General features: G+C 30.4%; 1 protein-coding gene across 1 annotated transcript in view; it reads right to left on the bottom strand.

The window, feature by feature from the left end:
• Tsp2A (tetraspanin 2A) overlaps window positions 1-17491 on the bottom strand; it is a 276209-nt gene extending 258718 nt beyond the window's left edge. The window contains exon 1 of the mRNA XM_088237265.1: window positions 17021-17491. Coding sequence (XP_088093391.1) covers window positions 17021-17128 — 108 coding nt within the window. The 5' untranslated portion in view covers window positions 17129-17491. The remainder of the gene's footprint in view (window positions 1-17020) is intronic.
• Window positions 17492-26179: the final 8688 nt, after the last annotated feature.

A 26179-nucleotide genomic window follows, 5' to 3' on the forward strand; every position in this document is an offset into this window, starting at 1 on the left:
AAATTAAAGTTCAAGGGCTTCATGCTACAACAATTAAATATGTTAGTACTTATTTAGAAAAACTAAAAAAAAAAATTTTTTGGTGAAAATCGACAAAATACAAAATGTTTTAAATACATAAATAAATAAATATTAAATACTCTATTAATGTGCTTGAAAAAAAACACAATTTTTCGACTAAAAGTTAAGTTTGCCGCAGGTGTTATTTTAATGAATAAGCAAAACCCAAAAAGTTGAAGTAATTTTTACTGCATACAATAATGTGAGTTATTTTGAATTTATCGCAGTAAGAATTTTAAATCTAAAAACTGACAATGGAAAACAAAACATATCTATTTCTCAATACACGTTTTCGAGCCGATGTAGTCTAACGATGGAAGAATTTACCGAATAAGTATATCAAGACGCTAAATACATGGAAGAATTTACGATGGAAGAATTTACCAAATAAGTATATCAAGACGCTAAATACAAAAAAAATAATTTGGATGATAATTAATTAAGATAACATGTTTCAATGGTTCACAAATGTTAATGTTGTATTTTTTATGAACAAAAAAATAATACATTTGACGTTAGTAAAAGATTTAAAAATGTCAATTTTGGAAATGTGGAAATGGAAAAACAATCATAAAAGTAGGTTGAAAGCATTCTATAAAGCTGAGACAAACATTATTGACAGAATCAAGAAAAAAGTACTGCGTTGGTTTGGACATGTAGAGCGAGTAGGCAGCGAAATAACAGTTTAAAAGATTTACTATACGACTATTGATTGATGCAGAAAACGAGAAAGAGCTAAGTATCTGAAGATGGGTACATTTCAAAAGTTGGAATAATTGGTGCGCGCTCAAGAAATGATTTATCAATAGGTGGAGGAAGCGATGTCTGTTTGCAAAAGCAGAAAGATGTGATGTTCTATCCTCTCTGCCTATCTTCACCGAGAAATATCGTGATGGTATGTTTGTTTGTTTTATACAAAAGACGATTATCAAATTGAGGTTTTTCAGTAACTAACCGTATACATATTACAGTAATTTTTTTATAAAGTCTCGAAATAGTAAATTATATTCAAACACTTACTTGAACATCATTATACAATTAACAAAGCAGAGAACTAAGTGTTTTAAATTCATTTCTTAAGTAAATTATATTGAACAAGAGAAATAATGTTGCATTTTGATGCAATAATAACTTTCATAACTATGTTTGTGGTTGTCAATAATAAACGGTTGCGCTTCGAGTCAATCCTAAATTGGGGGGTAATGTTATGACGTATGAGCATCTTATACGGTTCCGTTATAAAACGAGAAATCAACTTAAATTTATTTGTGTAGAATAGAGCAGTATTATAACAAAGGGGAAATGAACGCCAGCCGGAAGTGAAAATCCCAACAAAAGACGTCATTAGTTTTTGCCCAGAAAGCTAAAGGAAAGTGAATGCACCGGAAGCGAGGGTAACGATTTCCGGTTCTTTGATCCGATTTCTATTGAGATGACGCTCCCTGCAATAGACGTAGAGTTAATGTCTTAATTGCATTTTTAACGTCTTTCTCAGACCATTATTTCAGTGCAACGTCCTGGAATCCTGTCTACTGAGAAAAGAAAATGAACGACGAGAAGGTAACAAAATTAAACCTTTTGACTATTCCGCCAATCCTTGTATTCTCGTGAATGGACTAAAGAATTACTGACTGTAAATTTATTTTACACCAGCAATCAATAGTACTACAAGCATATTGCAAAACAACATATAGTGTTGATTGAATATTGTGTATCAATAGTCATCTATAAAAGTAAAAATAAATTAATATTTTCTCAAATATTTTTATTTAAGATTAAAATGTGAATTTTTAAAACCCTATTTTACAAGTGTTTACTTTGTGATAGCGGCAAGTCTAAATAAAATTGATTTTAAGTTATTTTGGGATGATATTTTACGACAAAAGATATATTTTCAACAATGATAAAGTTGTTGAGAGTATGAAAGTGTAGTCGTTTCATCATCATTTTCCTTTCCACACCTAATGGTGCAAAGGGCATTGCATTAGTACACCAACCGCAGCGTATATTTATTATTGTTGTAACATGGTGCTAAGATGATCAGTCTTACCATTCAGGTGCCAGTCCGGGAACTACAAAATATTCTAGCGTAAAAACACCTTTTTAAATAAATATTCTATGTTGAGCTCGAATTCGAGACCTCTTGCATGGTAAGCAAATGCGCTGACTACTACACCACGAGGCCGAAAAAGTAGGTGAAAAAGTAAGCTTGTAATCTGGTATTGGCGGTGTAAAGTGATCACTTTTCATATTGTTTTGCACTCACCATTCTTTAAGGAGTTAACTTCTATATTCACGTATGCCATTTTTGAGTTTAATTATAACATTCCCACGCGTTAACTTATTGATTAAACACTTAAGAAACACACATATTTTACATATATACGAGTGTAAAGGCAAGAATATGTGAGCATATTTATTCCATAGCTAACAAATTGACTTATGATATAGACATTTTTAATACAAAAATTATTCATTTTTAAATTTTTAAAAATTCCTCGCTTAAAACTAATTATTAAAGTCGTAATAAAACTTTCTTTTTCGTGAAATTTTTTCTCTGTTTTTGATGTGTATTGTTATTATCCTAAATCTTTCTTTTTTTTATTTTAAAGGAGTAACCCGCTAAGCCTCTATTTTTAGGCTTGTCAGCAGGTGGGATAGAGGAATATGGAAGGAGGTTATGAAAAATACACCACAACACCCAGACGAAATGAGAAAAAAATATGTCTTGGATTTTTTTCTTGCACCTGGTGTAAGTATATATAAGATATTACAGTAAGTATACATAAGAAATTATTATCCTTTATATAACTATAATATATCCTATATATCCTACTGTTAAATAATTTTTATTTGTTTTAAACATTAATTTGTTAAAACCATTTTTTTTTGCATAGCATGCAAGTTATTTACAATTTGCTTTTCAATTATAACATTTTTCTTTTATCCAAATTTATATTTTTTATGATTTTACTATGCTAAGTTTCATCTTTTATTTTGAATTGCAGCATGCTTTTTTGTTTCTATACAAAAAAGTGTTGCTTATTTTAAAAATTATTACTTACAATGCAAACAGAAGTATATATATATATAGTACAAATACTTACCTGTTTAATTTTGTAAATGCCCCTCGGGCGAATTGTCAAATGAAATAAACAAATTAATAAATAAAAATAAATATTACCTAAGAACAATTTCTTCCTACCTACCTCCACCGTTCAGTTTGATAGATATTTAGACTTTAAAGTAACGTGGATAGCCCTTTTTTTATAAAAATATAAATTGACTAAAAATCTCCACTATTCTATGATAGAAGGAAGAAAAATGCAAAAGGGAGAAAGAAGAGAAAGGAAAAACTCAAATATTCAGATGGTGACATTTTAATCCCTTCTTCCTGCCTGCGGACTCCCGCCGCGCCGTCCTGGAAGGCCGTCGATGACGACCTTTCGGCTCTACTTGGTGGAACTAAGAGAAGCGGGATTGACGTGGAAGGAGGTGAGATTACATGCTAGCAATTAAGTCTCCTGGACTGGAATTCTGAAAGCTCTCTCGGGAGTAGAAAATGCATCGCTAGTAGGTAATTTACGTAATGGTAACGTTCTAGCAACGCTTTCTCTACCCTAGAAAGAGCGTTCAGAATGGCACTGCTGGTGATGCCCACATATTCCAATTAGTAGCGATTTTTTTATTTGGTTTTATTTATATAATTTTATTTTCATTTGCAAGACTATGTTTATTTTGTACAAAAATATACTGTTTATAACTTTATATTTTTTAAACCTACTCATGTATATTTTTCAATATGTAAGAGTCCGCTTCTTCATCTTCATTCACTTTCCGCACCTATGGTGCATAGGGCACTGCATATCTCAATCATTTTTGTTATATTAATAAAAGATGATCAATCTTACGTTTTAGGTGCCATTCTAGGGACCATGAAATATTCTAGTGTCAAAACACCGTTTTCAATAAATATTTCTCATCAACCATATCGGGAATCGAATCCGAGACTACTTGCATGGCAGGCAAACGCGCTGACCATTACACCACAAGGCTTACAAGTCGGCCGTAATTAAGTAGGCCGTGAGTTCCCTCGCACGTTTAAAATAAATAATAAATTAAAAAAAGAACTTAGAACACGGTTCACTACTTAAAATACTCCAAAAATCTTTATTAAAACGACCGGGTAACAGGGTGTCAAAATAAAGTGCCATAAATCAAATATAAGCTATGGTTCATAACTTTCTTCATTTAGATAATGAACTCGCTTGCAAAATTTAGCAATTTTCCTCAAAAATAGAACGTTCTCCGTAATATATTGTTTGGTAGCCGTCTTGGGATAAATACATGGCAATTATTACCACCGGGCCCCGTGTCTTAAGAGACCGCGCAACCAAACATTAAACACACGTGGCCCGCACTAAATTTCCGCTAACAGTTTAACTTTTCTGCCGCTCTCAGCAGTTTAAGGCGATGGACGCTAGGAATAAATTATTACCGTGTTCACATAGCTCTTAGCTCTTTAATCGTCTTCATCCATGGACCCGAAGTCATAATAAATATGATTTATTGATCTGAAAACGATGAAATAAATACGGTTTGCTGCAATTGCACTTAAAGTAAAGTAAAACACACTGTACGGAGAAACTGAAAATAATTATATATAGCTTCATATGTTGGTCCTTTTTTAATTCTTTTAATAAATTTCATAAATTGTACATGTTTTTTTTCTATACAAATCTACTTTTATACATAAAGTAAATGTTAGAACTGTAACTCTTTAAAAAAGGAGACTAACTTTTTGTGCTTGGACATTGACTTACACTTATTTATATATTATAGCTATCTATTTATTAGAATCAATTTAATTTTGAATACACAAGTACATGAGAAACAAAATAAAAACATAGAATATGTAAAGAAAAACAGAAAATAATAATACATTCATCCTAATTAAAAATTAATGCAGTTTTTACACTTGTACAAACATTTTTTCTAGATTTAGTACAATTTTATTCATCCGGCAGTTGCCAAATAGGTGGTCCAAAAATGTTAATATTTGAGTTCATAATAAACACTCAAGTATATCTCTTTTCGAAAAAATAAAAATATTTTTTTAAAAAGTACGTATTTAAATAGCGTATCTGGGACTAATGAAGTTTTTTTACTATCCAACAAAGTGGACTTTAGGTTTATTTTTGAACTTAAAAAAACATTTTTATAGCGAACGTGGATATTGGTATTTTACTCACGAATAAAATAGATTTTTTAGATAATTTCTGCATTTTTAACTTTAAAACAGCAAAAAGTGGACTCCTATGTTCTATTCATCCAGTTACATCTACTATTATGTAGTATCTGGATGGGGGGATACTCATATTACCTTCATGTTATATGCATAATTGAGATATTCATTTATTTATTTAACACTTTATGTACATATTATACAATATATTTACATATAAGGGCGGGCATATTGCCTTAAGGCAATTTTTATCTACCTACCCAAACCGTTCAATTTGAGAAAATTACAAATACATGGACATATTGAATCTTATAATTTTATTCAAAGATTAACAAAATAAAATTATAGTAAAGTATGAAGAGTGGAGAGGGGGTGGGAAGGAAAGAAAAAGGATAAAGGAACAATCTAAATATTTAGATAGTGACATGGTTTTTAACATAAGTGGGTAGATTATTCCACAATTGAGCGGCTACTACTTTGAAAGAAAAGGCAAGAAAATTAGAGCGATGACAGGGTATTAAAAGGGTTCTCTCGTTACTAGAACGAAGAGATAGTCCGTGTTGTGAAAGAGGTTGGAAGAGCTCTCTCAGATAAACAGGCGAAGTGGGATTATTAAAAATATTGTGAAGAAGTGATAGAATGTGAATGTTTCATCTATGCCTGATACTTAACCAGTGTAGTTGCGTGCGATACTCGGTTACGTGGTCAAATTTGCGAAGATCAAAGATATAATATTATATATATACAAAGTATACTTATATTCTGTAATCGTTTCAACTTCTAGCTGAGATACGCTGGGGTTGGTCTACTGATTGGTGGGTAAAAGGATAGTGAAGAAATACAGGTATTAAAGGAATACAGAAGTCATCATTTTGCACACTACTGTAGAAATTTACCAAAAAATTAATTTTTCGATGGCATTTTCAATAAATACGGTAATTATTCACTATTAACAATTTTCAAGTTGTGGTACAGTGGGGTTCGAAGTGCGGACTCTCTCAACCCGATTCACTGTTAAAAGTTAGCTATTGAGTTACTTACATTTAAAAAAAACAAAGGTGTTTGAGTTCTTATTATTTTACCAAATAAATAAATTTATAAAGCTATTTTGAATATTAAATATGAGTTATAATATTGAATACTGTCGAATGAAACTTGTGCTCGAATAATAAGAATGGAGTTGTTTTAGAGTGGACTGCGAACCTCGGACCGTGAGATATATTGTATGGTAGATAAATATATTTTATTTTATTATTAATTAAATCGGCATTCACTTCGTAACACTTCTTTATAAATTATTATGAAAATATAAATTTGTTATTAGAGTTACACAATTTTATTATTTTATAAGATATAGATGATATAGGTGATATAGACTTATCATAGTTTTATATCACCTGTCGATGGGAGGAGTGCTCTCCCGAAACTGTAGTAGCGTTTTTGTAAAATAATAAAATTGTGTAACACATATAACAAAGTTTTGTGTTTATAATAGTTTATATATTATTTTCATTAGCTTTTCACAATAATTCAGATTTTTTATTTTGTAGATGCATAACTCACTGTTTAAAAAAACCTAAAAGAAAGTACTTTAATTAATGAAAATAAAAAAAAATCATATTGAATATAATATACATTCAAGATTTTTTTTTATGTCCAAATGTTTGTAGGCAGGCTAGATATCCACCCTAGGGAGTTATAAAGAACTAAAATTGTTGCTATAGGGAGAAAAAACAGTCGAGCAACAGTTAAGGAAATGTGGATGTTTAAACATAGGCATGATGGAGAATGTTACACAGTGCGAAAAGTTGTCACTTGAACCAGCCAATGACAGGTCGGAAACCCTGTTAATGCTTCTAATTCAATATTTTCTTTTTTAAAAATGTTTTCCCTCTCTGTTGCAACAAATTTATAAAATATGTTAAGGAATCACTAGTTATCATTTTTCATCAACTATCTGAATGAATACATATGAGTACATTATGGAACACATATTTATTGTAGAAACATTATACTACATGCAGTTTGTTCAATGCGATCAGTAATAGATTTTCCCAATTACATTTGTTTCCAAGTATTTTTTAATCCAGAATAAGGAGACAACGAAGGATTTGAGTAGGCAGTAGGTACTTTCACAGGCATCCGATAGTTTACAATATTCTGAGTCGGGTTAAGGGTTAACGTTAGGATTTATGTGATTGACCCTTTTCTGCAAACATGTCAAAAGGAAGAAGTAGCTATCATTTCTATCTGAAATAAAGTCAACCCTCCGATTCTGTGGTTTATCGGTAATTTCATGCAGTATTCGCTGACAGAAAATCGAAAAGTCAACCTTTATGTTAAAAAAGCTTTCCAAAAAATTGCTTTGGATACTTTATGCAAATAATATCAAAGTAAAAATAGTATATTAGTACATACACTACGCGAAATCAATTATTTGTGAGATATTCAATAAATATAAAAGCTTACGTGTTTATAATATAGTTACGATTATGTAGTTTTTTTTCGAATAAATAAATGAACAATGTCAGATCATGTTTTTTGTTAATATTTTGTCTATCACTATTCCGTACCTAATTTTGCATGCGGCACTGCATTACTACACCAATCGCAGTCTACCTTGATCATTTTTGTCTCAAAAAAGTAAGAAGATCAGTTTTACGCTTCAGATACTAGTGCAGGGACAAAAGTTTATCGATTGTAGCCGTCCGTGCGCTTTATAGCTGCAAGATATATTTTTATCTAGCTTTCTTGAAATTTCTCTGAAAATTGGATTCTCATTTTTTCAGAAGGAAACGTTTTTTAGGATTTCTAACAACCAAATCATATGTTAAATATTTTCCCACGGTGAACATGTTTTGTAGTAAACAAAATCTTAAAAAAGCAAGCGATTTTGCTTACGGCAAATAGATTTTTATACTAGTAAAAGAGATAAATTATGCTAAAAATTGCAAGAGCAAGCGAGAGCGTTGTTTGTCTCGGTCACTGAAAATTTATTAGACATTTTGCATTTTTAATCTGCACATTATGGTCCATAATGCATATTTCTGGGAAACAAGGAAACAATAACAAATTTTTATGAAACATTAATGATAATATTTTAACTGCACACCGTCTCACATTGCTAACAATACGAAGGAGAAATTTTAAGGGACCTTATCGTTTAATAAGAGAAACATCATTTTAAAGATAAGGGCCATACCTTAAATGTAATGCTAGATTCTCAAAAAAACCGAAGAATTTAAATTAATTACCATTGCAATTTATTTCATACTGAAAAATGAGGTATGTTCACAATAAGTTGTAAAATGTTGATGGAGGCAGAAAAACGTAAGTGACGTGTTGAGCGCCCTTTTATACATCCATTGGGTAACGCGCGCAGAGACAATACTTTACTGACGTCACTCTACTTTCTGGATCTTACAAAATATTTAATTAAAAAATATATAAGTAGATATGAGCAAACATCATTAAAAAACCTTTGTCCCCATCAAACGGTGCATGGGCACTGCATTGGCAAGATAAATGCAACATATCTCAGTCATGTGTCACAGGAAGATAGGGCGACAAATGAATTAATATCTTTTTAGTTGTTTATTCAGATTAAAAATATAAGTATCCAATATTACAACTAAATAAAATTTTTATGTTTATTTTATACAAATTGCAGTGTAACATCATCTTGTAAACAAATATTTCACATTTACCCTTCCAAAAATTAAACCTAGAAACTCAAAAATGGAAGCAAACGCGCTTTCCATTGCACCGCTTTATTTTCTTTTTCAGAATTTTTACCTGAGAGTATTTATATCTATATATATTGACTCAAAAACACACGTCCAGGATTCTATTTTATTAAACGTAGAGCTTTATTTTTTATCTGCCAGACAAAAAAATCTGATAAAAGCTAAACTTAAATTTCACCCTTGACATGTTGAGAAAAACGTTTTTTTTTTGGTGCAAAAAAGTTTTTTGACTCTCTTGATTGATACAATATGATAAATAATATTATTACATTTTTACAATGGGCAAAATATTTCTCCCTAAGTTGTTATTTGCTAGCCAATCGTATTATTAACCTAGATCCATAAGGATTAAATAAATAGTTAAATACTAGCAAAAAACGTAATTTTATTTATGGTCAAGTACACCAAAAAATGTGAAATTTAAAAAAATGTTAGTATTTTTCGTCGAAATAGGCAAAATGGCTTGTTTTAGATCTCAATTTGTTGAAACAGAGCATAAAAACATTTTGGAATAAGAAAATCTAGGCGTCCAGCTTGTCTGCAAGTATTTGGACAGACTTAATGCATTGTTGGATTGTTTTATTTTGCACTTTCATGCAAAACATTTTGCCTTTTTTAATAAAAATTTAAAACTGTTTTTTTAAATTTTAAGACTTAAAATAATTTTTGGAATGAGAAGACCAAATTGCTGAATTGTTCAATAAGTAATTAAAATCATATAAATATTTTGATTTATAACTAACATAAAAAAAAAAAAAAAAATAAACATAAATATTTTGAATAAATCTCAATTGAATATGCTAAAATTGTATATTTTATTTCTACTACTGAAATTTATTTTAATTCAATTTTAATTGGATTGATATATGCAATTTGCGATTAGATAATAGTTATTACAAATGTTTTTCGTATAAATAATTTTATTTTATAATATGGTACGTTTATTTTTCGAGTTGTAAAAGTTATTCAGTATCGCGACATTTCCTAACTGTGGCAGGATTAAATATAAAATCCAATATTTTGGTGTACATTATAATTCAGGGCTTTTTAAAAATTAATTGGATACAAACATACGGATTTTAAAATAATTAACTTTAACTAATTACTTTCCTGACTTCAGCACAAGGGTTTATGTAAAAACACTGAACAAAAACGAATAAGGTATTTATCATAATAATTTGCATAACATTTTGAGGTTAACGTGTTCGTCATTTACTAATTGCAACAGTAGACAATTTGAATGCCATCCCAAAAACTTTTAATGATGCAATTATTACCCAGGGCATTCTAATTGATTGCAGGTGCCAAGAAACAAGAGATTTTCTCATTACTGTGTGAATTAATTCCAAGCTTTAGAGGATAAGTACAGAAGCTATTACAAAACGTTTATCAACAATGTATTTGGCCAGGATTCAAATCGTTACTTGTAAGTACAAAAGCATTAACTTTCATTTCTTTAATTTCATTAAATCATGCTAACTAATGAACGGTAATTTTTTATTATTGCTGACCCACACATATTTTAAAAATGTACTTACTAACAATACTAACACAGAGTAACCGAAATGTATGTAATACTAATGGAGATACAATAAATCGACAACCAATAATTAGCACTCTCCAATAAATGTTGTTGATAGTATGATAGTGAATATATTATATTATATTTTATTTTTTTATTCATTTACATACATAAATTTCTTGTACATTGTTTGAGACATAAGTCCCAACTCTGTGAGACTAAAAGTCCTGTGTTGAGATGGAAATAGCAATTAGTTGACACAGACACATGAGTATATCACCACAAATATAGGATCAGAAACATAAAACATATTTATTTTTAAAAAAACATACATATGGCACATCAATATGGAAAACAGTAAACTCAAATATTTGGAAAATTATCAAGGAGTTTTCTACTCAAATCGTTCCCACTAAAATAAATCTAGTCCTTAACTCCTTTCTTGAAAACAGTTTTTGTCCTTGAGAGCTTAATACGCTCTCCCAAAATAGTGAACACTCTCGGTGCGATTGATGATAATAATATAAGATAAGATCAACAAGACACATGCGATATGCATGGAAATATTTTTTTACTTTTTTTAAAGAAAGGTCTTAACATTCCTTTTATTTTATTTAAGGTAAAAAAGTCCTATTATATGTTAAAAATCGTTTTTTATTTAAAAATATTTTACGGAGTAAAACATTTGGAAGTTTGACACGAAGAAAAACGTTATCTTTGCTTATCAATAGACGGTAAAAGGGGACCCTTATCTCACGTTTACAAGCGAGTCCCTTCCTGAGAAATGGATGATGTCGACAACATAAAATGTGAAACTCTTTTTACCAGTTTTTGATGAATATTATATGAATCAAATAAAATGGTCGATAGTGGTTGGATTGAAAAAAAAAGTAACCAAAAAAAAAAAGATAAAAATTAACATTTCTATATTGAAATAAACTGAGCCACATTACATGAAGAGTGACTTACCAGCAGGCACTTCATATTCATATGAAAATCATGTCGTATTCTATAGATTACGTGTAAATAAATACATGCATGTAATATGAGCAAAACAGTTATGAATATACCTGGTTTAATGAAGTCATTCGAATATTATTAACCTTTATTTGAAGTGGGGGTCAGTGCTACATAAGCTCTTCGTGTCATTGCAACCTCTAAAGATCTAAATGGTGAAATTTTACCTTACACTAAGTAATTAAAAAAATAGCTTATATGTACATATGGGTGATACATTGTTCGATAAACCAATTTATTTTTAAAACACAATTTTTGTATAAGTAACATGATGTAGTATTATTATTAGTCAAAAGTCGATATAAAATATATGTAAATACTATTTTTTAATATTATTGTTTAAGTTATGACTCAAGCTATATATGTATATTATTGTTTAAGTGGGGATATTATTTTTTTAATTTTAAATCTTAAAGTAGGGCACACATATCATACATATTGTTATGTGTGTTCTAATAATAACATTGTAAATATATTTAATTTATAAATTGTTTATCACATATGTCTTGACCATTATTTTAAATTTTGATATGTTTTTTTCTTTATAAATATTTTTTTCCATTTCGTAATACTTTTTAATTGCTTTAAATAAAATTGAATTTTGTGACTTTGCCTTTTTCCTAAATGGAAGTCTAATTTTGTTCTTTTCTCTAGTATTGTGATCGTGTTCATGCTGGTTCCGATCAATTTTTTTCCAAAATTCTGTTTTTTTATTAGAGTTTATAATTTTATGAACAAATATCATTGTATTGTAAAATATTCTTTGTTTATATGTTAATAATTTCATTTCATTTACCATCGACTTTACCCTCGTATATCTGTTTTTTTTCAAAATGATTCTAAAGGCTTTATTTTGTAATACAGTTAGTTTATCTATGTTTTCTTTGTTTGATAAAAATAAAATGCTACTACAATAGTTAACGTGTGGTTCAATAATTGCTTTGTAAATAGTTTTGCAAGAGTCCTTATCAATAAATCTTCTGATCCTTCCCAAAATTGATATTTTTTTTGCAATCTTATTTATTACCATCTTAGATTTTAAAAAAAAATATTTTATTAACTATACGTAGTATATTGATCAACTTTAATTTAATGTAGCTTCCACGTGTAAATGTCATCAACTATCAATTTTTGCATACTTAAATGTCATAATTAGGAGTTAGAATTCCAAACATCCGTGGGCTCCGCAACTGCAAAACGTGCTGTAATCTAGCTCTGATTTGTAAAAGATTAAAAAAACACTAAAAAGTCAATTTTTAACAGATTTAAAAGGGGGTTGGATTTCATACCGTCCATGGGTTCTGTTGCTGCAATACGAGTACTTGTAGGAATATTTACTGTACACCCTCTTTTAGGTGGTTTTCAAAGAAATGGTTCTATAAACTTTACCCATAATAATCGTAATAACACCAATTAAAATTAAAAAATATATTCAAATAGGCAAGAGAATAAATATTTAACGTCGTGTTGCCTTAATTTGAATATAACGAAAGTCACTAAATAATAACTTTACAGCAGACAATAAAAACTTAAAATAACGTATGAATCACTAACTTCAGTAGTTTGTAAACATTTTTATTAAAGTAAACATGATTTTTTTAGTGTATTATCCAAATAAATGTAAGCGACCAAACAGTACTACTAAACACTTTCTGACTAACTATTCTAAAGAATATACTATATGTTTTATCTTTTTTCTGTCAACAATTTAATTGCTGAAATAACCGAGATAGATGCTATTTTGTAAGTCGAAAAATATTAAATCGTAATCTCATATACAAAAAAATGACTTAGGTTGCATTCAAATTAAGGTGACGATAAAATATTGATTTATTTTCACTAAATCAGTAATACTAGAAATATAAATTTCTTTCTGTCAAATGCAGGGCGTTGAAAATTCATCGCTAAATGAAATTGTTAAGTTTTAAATTACGTGTAGCAGTGTTGAGCGAATGTATGTTGGCAGTAGTTTGTTTATATTGAGTATGAAGATGTCTTGAAATAGCGGCAGACACTTCTTACTTCTTCATTTATTATTAAGGAAGGCAAAGCGTCTCTCACTACTTCGTAAACACTCAACCCTCGCAATCTACCAAAGTCCTGAGTCCTGTATGATCCTTTAGGATATAAGTCCATAGTGAAACATTCCACCGTCGAGGCCCCACTTACACAACTTAATTCGTATATAAAAGTTTATTAAGCCTTTGTCTAAGTGTTCATTGAACTATAAAACCAGAACTTTCGCGAACTTTAGGAAGAGTATTTAAAGAAAAAGAAGACAGGGCCTTACACTGGAAATGACTTTAAGAGATACTATTTCAAAAAGTTTTATGAGACTTTTTTTTTTGACTTATGGATTGACGCTGAAAAGGCGACAATAAATATTTTTATGTTAATGCAGATTGCATGACATAAATTAACTGTTCAAGGCTTGAGTCACAAAACATATAAAAAACAAACAAATTAACTAAAGGTCATGAGCTATGTCGTCTGAGCAATGTGTTAAATACATCGGAGATATTATGGAATGCCTATTAAAAGTAACAATTATTTCATTATTATTTAATTCGGCGGCTTGTGTCTCTGAAAGTGGATTATTTTTTAAATTATAAAAACAAAATATAACACACTTTTGTATGTAAACGACATGGATAAAAAAAAGGCAGTCAAAATTCAGAAATAAAATTCATTAACTTTTAAACCAATACCTTTATTTTATAAGACATAATAACATAAAATAAAAAAAAATGAAGTATCAGAGGCGTACTAAATTACTATGACAGTATTTAGTATATTTTTATTTTAATTCATTATAAACGCCCAATGGGTATTTTTTTACGTAGGGTAAATTTTTATTTTAAATTTTAAATATTTAAAGCACGCAGTGGTAAAGAAACCTACAATATGACATAACAACAATCAAAAATGCATGACATCCACAAATATAATATCAGACGACAACAACACTACCACATCAAAAAGCAAAGACAAACGTAGGACAGTCCAAAACATTTTACAATGGACTTAAACATGACAATAACTTACATTGATAACCAAAAAAAAATATTTTCATACGTTTCGTTACGGTGATACCCTCATACGTTTTTCAAAACAACTTATTTAAAAAACATCTAAAACGTATTTTTTTGAACAAGGATGTAACTATTTAGATGTCAATATGTATTGTGCGTTGTTCCAGTCTACTACTGTCCAATTCTTCCAACATTTAGTGCTCTGTAGCCATTGTAGTTTTCTTTGCCATTGCTGGCGTAGTTTTGTGTTTCTTCCTTGGACGACATCCTTTCAGACTACTTTCAAAGAACTAATTCCTACCTGTAACTGGTAATATATAAATACCAACATCTTTAAGCTGGTCACAAGGCATCTTAAATGTTGCTTTGCGGTTCATCGACACCATTTTAACCAATTTTTTTTACTCCGGGGGGTGATTTTTTTCTTCTACCAGCGCGATTTGATCCATAATTTTCCCCTTTCTAAAGAAACTTTTTATTTTCTTGACAGTTTTTTGCAAAACGTGTGTCTTCTTGGCTATTTCTTGTTGATTATATTAATTTATATTCAATAATGTCTTATCACTGCAACTTACTTTAGGAGAAATGTCACTTTTTCGACCAATTTGCAAAATATCACTATATACTATTTTTTAAATAAAAAAATATCCTAAACATGATAAAAATAACTTTAACTTATGATATTTAACATCGAAATACTAAAATTTGCCCTCAATCACATCAAGATTTTTCCACTTCATAAAATGTGTTGAAAACATATAAACAGGATTAAAAATATTAGAGATTTCGAAAGAGATCATACTTTTTTTCTGAAGTCTAATAATTTGATCGGGCATTTATAATGATTAATTAAGATTAAAAAAAAAAAAAATATGTATTAAATTTATAAAAGACTTTGTTTTGTCTTGCATATTTTTTATAACTGTATATTACATTCATAAATATTTTTCACTGTTTTGTAATGTATTGGTATAAAAATTTCACAGGAAAAAATCATATTCGTCATTTACTTAATGGAAGTTATTAATTTCTAATGTTTAATGTATGAGTAAAGCATACCTCACAGTTTGATTGATAAGATAAGCGTCGTATATGTATAAATAGTAAAAACATCAAACCCAGATAAGAGATATTAATTTTTATCATCGATAACCAGTTTATTTGCGATCAATATAACCTACTATTTTATGTGCAAGTAGTTAAAAAAACTTCTTTTTTTAAAAATTATTCAACTCGTTTATTAAGTTTTAATGTTTTTATAAAAGAAACACATGAAGATGCGAAAATACACATGAAGAAAACGAAACGAATACCATATCAAAAAAGACGAAATCTCTAGTGCTTGGTGTTAGATGAAAATATTGAAAGCAAAATAACAAATTTAAATATATTATTAGATAAACTTTCCAAAAGGTAAATTATTGTGATCACTAGTGATCCCTTGGGCCCCGATTATAATGGTATGTGAACCGAGTTATCTTAATTTATTGTAGAATTAAAATACGAGTAATCCTTAAATCCACAAATTTGAAATAACCGCTGACTGGTTTCATCGTTTTTTGCGATATCCGGTGTCTTTCTTACGAAATTAAATGTATTTGTACAAGGATAAAGAATTTAAAATTATATTTTATTAAACTGCATCTGACGGATAAGGCTCTGTATCCATAGCAATTAAGTTGTTATCTATAAACATCTGGATGAACTCAAAATGGTGAACTCAATATATTGACCTGAGAAGAAGTAAAATTTTGAAGAATGAAGGCGCTGTCTTGTAGGTGAAATAATTCGAATGAATCTTACACGTGTCGAATCTCGTCGGCCTCGTGGTGTAATGGTCAGCGCGTTTGCCTACAATACAAAAGGTCTCGGGTTCGATTCCCTGGTGTTTTTATACTAGAATATTTCATAGTCCCTGGACTGGTACCTAAAGCGTAAGACTGATCATCTTACCTTCATGTAACAAAACTGATCAAGATATACTGAAATTGGTGTACCAATACAGTGCCCTATGCACCATTAGGTGCGGAAAGGGAAATATGACGATAGTTTATTACACAAAAATCAGCAAGGTAAATAATAAGATATTTCACAGTACATTTGTACATAAGGTTCTGTAGTCTAGACATCATTCTATTTTCCCTTCATAAAATCGTTCTTCTTTGCTGTTGAAAACACTATCGGATTAAAGTTTTTTTTGTACTTAGACACGGGTAAAACATAACTTTGTATTCGATTGGGTAAATGTTTAAATTACATTTCTATTTTGTGTCTTCCGTCTTAAGAATCTTGATTTGACCTTATTTAAGGTCTTTTGGAGGTAGGAATATAAAGGTAAGGGTAGGGTAAATAAAAACATGTTTTAGAAGTTCAATGTTAATATTATAAGTTCACTTACCCAAAGAACAACGTTGAAACAGAATAGGGTGTACTTGATGCAATAGATATTGGATTCAAGTTTCCCCATGCCGGATCCTTTTCCTTCGCCTTCTCCCTTTCCGCCCATTTTTGGTCACACTGTCAGATTAAGCCACTCACAAGATATATTTATAAAAAATACACAAAGATGCTGAAAACACAATTGGATTAATTGATTATCAAAGAAAAATCCCTTTGTTCTTTTGTCAAAATTTGAACTAAGTTTCGAGTTTCGGAAGATTTTTAAAACTTACTATCCGGAACAATGCAACGCGGTGAACTAACATTAGTAATTTCAAAAACTTTTCGAGATTACAAATCGATTGCTCAATTTGCCCTAGCACATATAGTACTAGGCAAAATACAAAGAAATTGAACACTGTAAACAAAAAGTGTCAAGTTAAATATTGAAGTGTACACGGTGCCTAGAACTTGTTAAGTACTTTTATGTATCAGTGTATTGCTTTTCCACGTGTTTTGTTGGATGAATAACGTTAGGTTTTATCTTTTATTAAGCGTTATCAGCGTTATCATATCAACCTGTTGACTGGGAGATAAATTTACACGGAATAAATAAACGCGTGGTGAGTATGAAATTCCGAATAACTATGTGTCACATTGGGTGTGTACATTTACGATTTATATACATTGAATTTAGATTTTTTTTTTGCTCCACAACTGGCCAGGAGGCCCAATTACAGTGTAGAATTATAGCATAGAAAACCATGGTTTGAGAAAAATCACATTTAATTTCTGCGGTCTCACCGAGAATCGAACCGGAAATCTTCCATGCGTGAGTTAAATATCTTAACCGCTACACCATGGTGGCCACCATAATAATTTTCTTCAATTATAAGTTTAAAATACGTATTTCTAATTAGCTCTTATTCCCAGTTTAGCTCGCGTTGTCTTAGGGAGAAATAAGTTTGCCGTTTAACAATAATAACTTTCTCTTAGAAATGAAATGTGATTTTCGGATAAAAAGTATCCTGCATCGATTGCCGGTCCTTTTACTATACTGTGATAGTAAAAAGACCGGCTATAGAACGGATGCCCTTTAGTCTATGGCAACGTAGCATTTTTATTATTTTATATATATTAATTCATTTTTCCACCAAGAATTTTCCCGAGGAATATTTTTTTTTTCAAAATAAAAAGTGATTTTTGACACTTATCAGATCTCCGGCTATCTGTGTGATAAAAATCACATTGATGGTTTGCTCCGTTGTGACTTGAAAGAAAACAAACAAACATACAAACACAGTTTGGGATTTATAATATAAAAAAATCTTTATAAAATAATTATATTAGATATTAATGAAAAATTAAATACATAAAAGTACTTTTTGATGATTAAAGACCACAACAATTTGACATACCTTATGGAGAAAACGGACCAAAACTACTAAAATCGGAAGTGATAAATACAAGTGCAGCTATTATTAGACAAAGTTTACACGACTAGTTTGAATAAAGGGCTAGAGATGAATATTTCCAAGACTAAATGTATGCCTAAATAACTGTTATTCGGAAAAAGCCACAAATTTTTCTAATGACTTTAAAATGTTTATCGCAGGTTATTAAGCAAGTCCATCGATATAAATATTTAGGATGCTAGCTGAATGATAAATGGAATCACTCAGAAGAAATCAAAGTCAGAATAGAGATGACGCGAGACTGTTTTTTCAGTATGCGTGACCTTCTTTGCAGTTAAGACTTTAATTTAGACCTCCGAATGCGTATTGTACGATGTAAAGTTTTTTTAGTACTTTTTAAAGTCGTCAAAACGTGTACACTTAACCAAAGCATTTTTAAAAGATTGTAGCTTTTAAAATATGGTTAAACTGGTAAGGATATTGCAAATTTCCTGGGTGGACAGAGTGCGAAACGATGACGTTCTTTGACGGATGAAAAAAGGTAAAGAGGTACTGAAGACCATTAAGCAAAAAAAACTTAGCTACTTTGTTTTCTTAGATACATTTCATCAGTCATTCTACAGCGAAGGATTGAAAGAAGACGCAGTGTAGGTAGAAGTCGCATCTCTTGGCTAAAGAACTTGCGTGACTGGTTCCATTGCAGTACTCAGTCCGTGTTCAGTGCACTTGCCAACAAAGTGAGAGTTGCTACGATGATATCCAACCTCCACCGTGGAGAGAAACGATAAGAATAATAATAATATAAAAATGGATTACTACGTGATATTTCAATCGGGTTGTCGTCCTGTGGCTAGTGTCTTGAACTCACGGACCAAAGGTGCGTGGTTCGAATCCTACTCTACCCCAACTGGATTCCCATTTTCCAATAGTGAGTTATTTATAACTCGTTGAAAATGGCCCTCGAAATTAAATATTTGGATAAATCATAAGAACGCAAATATTTCTTTTTTTATTAAAAGAAAAAAAAATCTGCTTCCGGGCAAATAAAGAATACAGTTATGTGTCTGAAATAGAAAAATAATTATTAAAGTGTTTTTGACTACTCTCAGGTGAATCCTAAAAATGGAAATCGAGTGAAAATAAGTCCATCTTATAGTTTAGGGATTGGCGCGTTCACCTACTACGATTGAGGTCCCAGGACCGATTCCTGGAAGGGTGGATGTGAAATATTGGTTTTGAAGCATGTGATGTTAGTGAACTTATCTCCCTTATTTCTAGATTAACCATTTCCTCTATAGTTAAAAATGAAAAACCCTTGAAAGCGTTTTTATCTATTTATTTTGATTGTGTAAGAAAAGTTTTTTGGCTAATATATTTAGTTTATTTTCTTACATATTCAATTTAATTCAATTTAATTTTATTTAATTCAATTCAATTCAATTTATTCAATTTATTTATTTTAAATATAACATATACATTACAAAAATATATTCAATACGTACATATTATAAAAAAGGAAAAAAAATACACGAAAGAGACTCATGTCAAAGGAGTCGAAGAATCCTGCTCCGGAAAACCCCTTCGGATACATGAAACAGATCAATATCCAGAGCGATGTTGTTCAACATAGCGGTAGCTCTTCCAACAGGCATAACCATAGGCAGGTTGGTCCTGAATATCGGAATATGAAACAATCTATGCTGACGCTGTCTTAGGTAATTATCAGGAACATACAAACCAATGCTCATCATAATTTCAGAATTATCGATCATACCGCGCAACAATCGATAAAAATGTGTAGTCAAATACACATTCCTTCTAGTCTCTAAACTGTTGTAGCCAAGCATACCCTGGAGAAACTCGGTCGGGTAGAGCCAAGGATAATACCCGCACTCTCTCATGTAGAGATATTAAGATGTTGAACTTGCTTTGTTGTTCTGAATATGTGCTTTCTTAAAAAAAAAATGTAATTCTCAAATTGAGTTGTTGTAACTTCTAAGAATGTGATTCAAATGTATTATACTTTGTATTACATAATTTATAAAAAAAATAAAAAAAATTATAAGGTGTCTGAATGCTGCAAAATTTCATTTTTCACAGACCGGCATCAGAAGCGTAAGACTGATCGCTTTACGGATGTTTTAAATTAAAAACTTTGTTCAAAGACCACTTGACTGTATTTTGTAGCACTACTGGTTTCGGAACGCACAGATCCTTCCATCTCCAGGTATTATAAAAAACTCAACAAAAATAAACAGAAATGAATAATCTAGGTACTGACGTTATCTAAACCTAATCGTCTTTCATTAGCTCCTTCTAAGTGTGTCAGTAGCTTGATTTATCATTTCTGTATATTTATGTTAAGTTTATATTAACACCTGTAGAGGGAAGGTTTTGTGCTTTCCAAAACTAGTAGTGCTACAAAATTATCTCAAACGGTTGTAAAACGAAGTGTTAAATTGAAAACATTTAACCATACAATTACCAAAGTTAATGCTGATTTAACTAATAATACAATTGTTTTTTTTTAAAGAAATATTTGCGTTTTTATTATTTATCCAAATATTTAATTTTGAGGGCCATTTTCAACGAGTTGTAATTAAGACACTTTTGAAAATGAGAATCAAGTTGGGTAAGAGTGGGGTTCAAACCACGGTTCTTTGATCCGTGAGTCTGAGAAACTAACCACAGAACCACAACCTGATGACCTCATCTTTCTCGTAACAAAAATGATCAAGATAAGTTGCAATTGGAGTGCAAATGCATTTCCTATGCAACAGAAGCGCCAATAGGGAACGCCAAGCAGTGTCTTTAAAAAAAGTATTTTTTACTGTATTATTCATCCGCTTGGTCACGAAAATATGAAATTTTATTCAATGCGTATTAAACACATCATGGAAACTAATATGAAGTAACCGTTAAGACTCTAATATGCATTATTAAATTTAGCTATCGTTCATAATATACTGAAAAGGTAGACTGACGATTAAAATATATTATAATAGACACTATACAAATAGCTTAGTCTTCAGGCCATATTCGTAATAACAACAATCGCCGTAATAAACACTATGTCATAACATCATTTTTTTACAAATTTATTGAGTGATTTTAAATATTTAATTTAGTATGACTTTTGCGCTGCCGAAATGCAAAAATAAAAATTCTCGCCAGGAATTCAAAGAAAAAAAAAGAAAAAGCATACAACAATAATATATACGTTTTAAAATTAATTTGTCTCACATACTATTACGGCTATAAGTATGTATGCATTCAATAAGTGAAAATGCATTCAGTTCAGAGTTCAATATTCAATGTTTGAATGTTCAATATTCTTTCACAAAATAATATCTAACTATATAGATGCCTATCACATCCTTACTCAGATTAACCTAAATATACCTCACCGTTACTTGGGTACCAATGTTGTTATTGCTGTGGACTTAAGAAATACCATCGGATTTTTTCCCCCTCTGCCAAAGATCCACAGAACAGTTAACAAAATCCCACTCAACAGTACTTTCGATGTGTTCCTACAGTAAAAACAAGCATTTAAGAAGCAAGCGGTGTTGTCACTCCTGATTTGAGATGACACACTTGCCATGTCTGCCTAGATCATGCCATGAATAGTCATGGTTATAGTACCCATTGTGCATTTAAATCTTTTTCGAGATTGTTTAGGTTAAGTTAGTCTATTGTCTTATCATATATTATTAATGCCAATCTATTTGCGTTCTCATAAACCTGTTGATTGGCTTAAAAAAAGGGTGTTAGTATTTTTCTAATGCTTTTTTAAATAAATATTGAAGCTTTTTATGCATTTAAATTTCCATAGTACATATTTTGCTTACAAGGTATACAACTATTTAGTTAATTTTAAAATATTTTTTTAAGTCATAAAATAAATGCTGACATAAATAATGAACGATTTATTGAAATTGAACATTTGAAATATTTAGGACTAACAAAAGAAATAGAAAATTCTTAAAAATAATTTAATTAGTAAATTAAAGACACTATCGAGTTTTTTTTTCAAAAACGAAAATGCTGTTCCAAAAACAGAACAAAATTGTAATATATGAAGCTGTAAAAAGTAAAAATATAAAAGGAAAACGTATTGAAAGAGTCAGATCTAGATTAAAGATTATTTACAAAAAACTATTTTTAACAATCTTCAATACCTAGAATATGCGACTAACATAACAATATATTTACCAAGGCTGATATATTTTGTGACAATGTATGTAAATTTAGGTCAAAAATTATATACATTTTGAGAGAAGCAGATATTTAACTTTATTATTATTATTTACAGATTTTTTCATTTTGTTTCTTTTTAATTTATTATACTTTTAAATTTATTATATTTTTTGGTATAGGCATGAGTGTCTTACACTAATATACAAAGAAATTGGCAATATTTGTATACATACTGTTTGTTTACCTAATAAAATAAAAAAAATAGTAAAGAGACAGTGAAACAGTAAGTTAGACCAGAGTTAGATTCATACCGTTTCTTGGCGGAAGTAGATGGAGAGGATAGAACGCCGTATTACTCTGTGAATATAGACCTCGCTTCCTCTTCTTTTATACTCTTTATCTTCGCAGTCGATATCTACGCCATATTTGATACTGTTGTACTGTTAAATTTGTGAGAAAAATACAGGAAATTATATGAATAATTTAGAAATTATAGAAATTCACAAAAATTTAAATTCTGAAAACAACCTAATTAATAATCACACATTCAACCACCCCTCGCCTTTATTGACTATGTTCCCTTTGCGACCACCCGCACTGCACCCACCCTCTTAGACCCGCGTATGTCAACACTCTCTTAGCGATGTCTTCCCACACATTAAATCTTAGACTTACTTATTGCAACTTCCGCTTATGTGCTAAATTTTAAGAAATAAATTCGACTTAATGTTCTGCCCATGTTTTCATATCCGTACTTAAGATAACCATCCATTCATATGCCAACACCTTAGATAAGAATAAAACCCCCCTGCTCTAAGTTTCACTGATTAATCTGTTTATTTTTTGTTTAGATTCGATGACATTGTGAACAATATTCTGTGTTTATTATATTAGTTTTATATCACCCGTCGATGGGAGGAGTGCTCTCCCGAAACTATAGTTGTGTTCTTGTAAAATAATAAAATTGTGTAACACTGATAACAAAGTTTTATTTTCATAATAATTTATAATGAAGTGTTACGAAGTGAATGCCGATTCAATTAAAAATAGTTGTACAAATTTAACTTTCCAAATCCGGTGTGAAAATGTCCATTTGAAGATTTCAAAAAATGCGAATTCATCATTTTAAAAAATAAGAGAGATATATCAAGTCTTGTGTCCTATGTCGACTAGTGTGACATCACAGCCACACAAGAGTTAATCAAAGTGATATATTATTATTTGTTGAAATATTGGAATCCGTAAAGGTCTACAGGGTGTTCTTCAAACCCTGTCACATCCAAAACCACGATAATCAATATGGGTAAGAAGACATATTGGCATATTTAAAAAAATATTTAGAACGAAGAATTTTTCAAAAATAAAATATTAAAAAAAAAAAATGGTTGCCTACTTCCGCAGGGAAAAGTGAGGGGAGCGCGGCGCAGTATCAGACTCCCCCCTTCCCCCTCCTTGTTTCACTCCAACAAACGTAAACAACCATTTGCTATTTTTAATATTTAATTTTTTTAAATTTTGTTCGTTCGAAAAAAATATTTTCATGTGCCAATTTGTCTTCTTGCTCATACTAATCATCGTGGTTTCGGATGTGACAGGGTTTAATGAACACCCTGTATAAATGAGTTTTTTTTTAAATTCATCAAGCGCTTTCTATATTCATAAATAGGTAACGGAGGTGAATTATTATTTTTCATCCTTTTTTTCTATAAATTTATTGATAAGTAAACAAATTGGTATCATTTATATTATAAGGGTTATAATTTGTGTAATATAAAACAATAAAGAAGCTCTAAATGAGGTACATTGAGCTTTATCTCATCATCACAAGGCAAGACTGAGCCATTTCGATTAGCGATATATTTTAATGAGGCAATCTAGTCTATCAGGTATTACATAGAATGGGATATTCAACGTTAGCCCAATGGCCGGTTAATTCTCTGCTTCCCTAATAGCGTATTCACGTACTGATATAATAATATACAATTCGAGGGTCGCTTCTGTATTTTAGCATAAATAAATAAATTATTTGTAACACTATATGTTACGTATTGGCAAATTCATATTGTCCCAACACTTACGTATGGAAGTGAAAAGAAAGGATGAAACCATAAAGGACGCGGTGGGAATGCGATCTCTTCGACGAATGTGTGTTACCAATGTATTACGGGGTTGAGAATGATATAATTTAAAATATATCATTTTTCAAACATTAAATTTGTTAAGACTTAACGATAGAAGAAAAAGTGTAAACCTTTTAAATTTATTCAAAATTGTAAATTCAATAAGCGATTGCCCTGAACTATTATCTCTAATAAACTTCAGGGTGCCTGGAAGAATGATTAGACAGGTGCCAACGTTTTGTAGCAACAATTCATGGACACTGTATACTTGTCATGCCGTATTAAATAGACTTCATGAACTCGGCAATAGTTATTCCCACGTATCCGATATGTTTAGTGTAGGGTATTGTTCATATATAACAAACCTCATGAACTTTTTCAAAGATGGTGAATGGTAATTATATTTATATTTATTTATTCATGCATTTCATAATATATATATATATATATATATATAAAGTTTTTTGTTCACTTTGCCTAGCTGTGTGAAACAGTATTCGTTGTTGTTTTACTGTAGAACGTTTTATTATTTAAACTTTCTACTGAATATGCCGTATAATTTTTACGTTATTTTTTTAAATATAAATCTTGTATAATTTTTTTTATAAATCTTGGGTACAAGGAAATTCATGTTTTAAAAAAAATTATATATAAAGCCAAATATGTGAATATTACAAATGTTTGTAAAAGGCAGATTTGCCGTTTATGTTTATGAAAATAAACAAATCATAATTCTTAATTTGTTGCAACAGAGAAGGAGGACATTTTGAGAAGGGATGCGAAAATCGGGACATTTACAGAATTCATGAATGTCTGTCTGTCATTGGCTGGTTTAAGTGGTAACTTTACGCACTCTGTAATATTCACCATTGTGCATATGTTTGTAATTTAGATCTAAATAACTAGCTAGAGAGGAAGTCCAGCCTGCCTTTAAACATTTGGAGATACTCCAAACATTGTTCATTAAACTAACTGGTATGAGAAGAAAAAAAAATAGAAAATTGTTTTCAGGCGTTGCCTAGTAGGCGAATTGGTTCAGCTGGATGAATCTCACCCACGTGATAAAAGTTTCAGCCCTTATACTTCACAAAAGTCAACATATGAAACAGTTGAGGAAATGTTGATGTTTAAACATAGGCAGAATGGTGAATGTTAAACAGTGCGTAAAGTGTCTACTTAAACCGGCGAATCACATGTCACAAGCCCTGTAAATGCTTAGACTTCCATATTTCCAACTTAAAATAATGTCCTTCTATGTTGTAACAAATCAATATCTAAATAACTCTCAAGGGAGGAAATCGAGCCTGTCTATCATCGTTTTTACATACGAAAATATTTTTTAACGATGGCGTTAATTAGACGAGAGTACAAACTTGAGGCAGCTGTAGTTTATCAAAATAGATTGTTAGATTGTTCATCAAAATAGATTGTCAGCATAGATTG

Source organism: Micrasema longulum, unplaced genomic scaffold, assembly GCF_059751315.1.
Source record: "Micrasema longulum isolate JH-2025_06_02 unplaced genomic scaffold, ASM5975131v1 h1tg000101l, whole genome shotgun sequence".
In the NCBI taxonomy this organism is placed as follows: Eukaryota; Metazoa; Arthropoda; class Insecta; order Trichoptera; family Brachycentridae; genus Micrasema; species Micrasema longulum.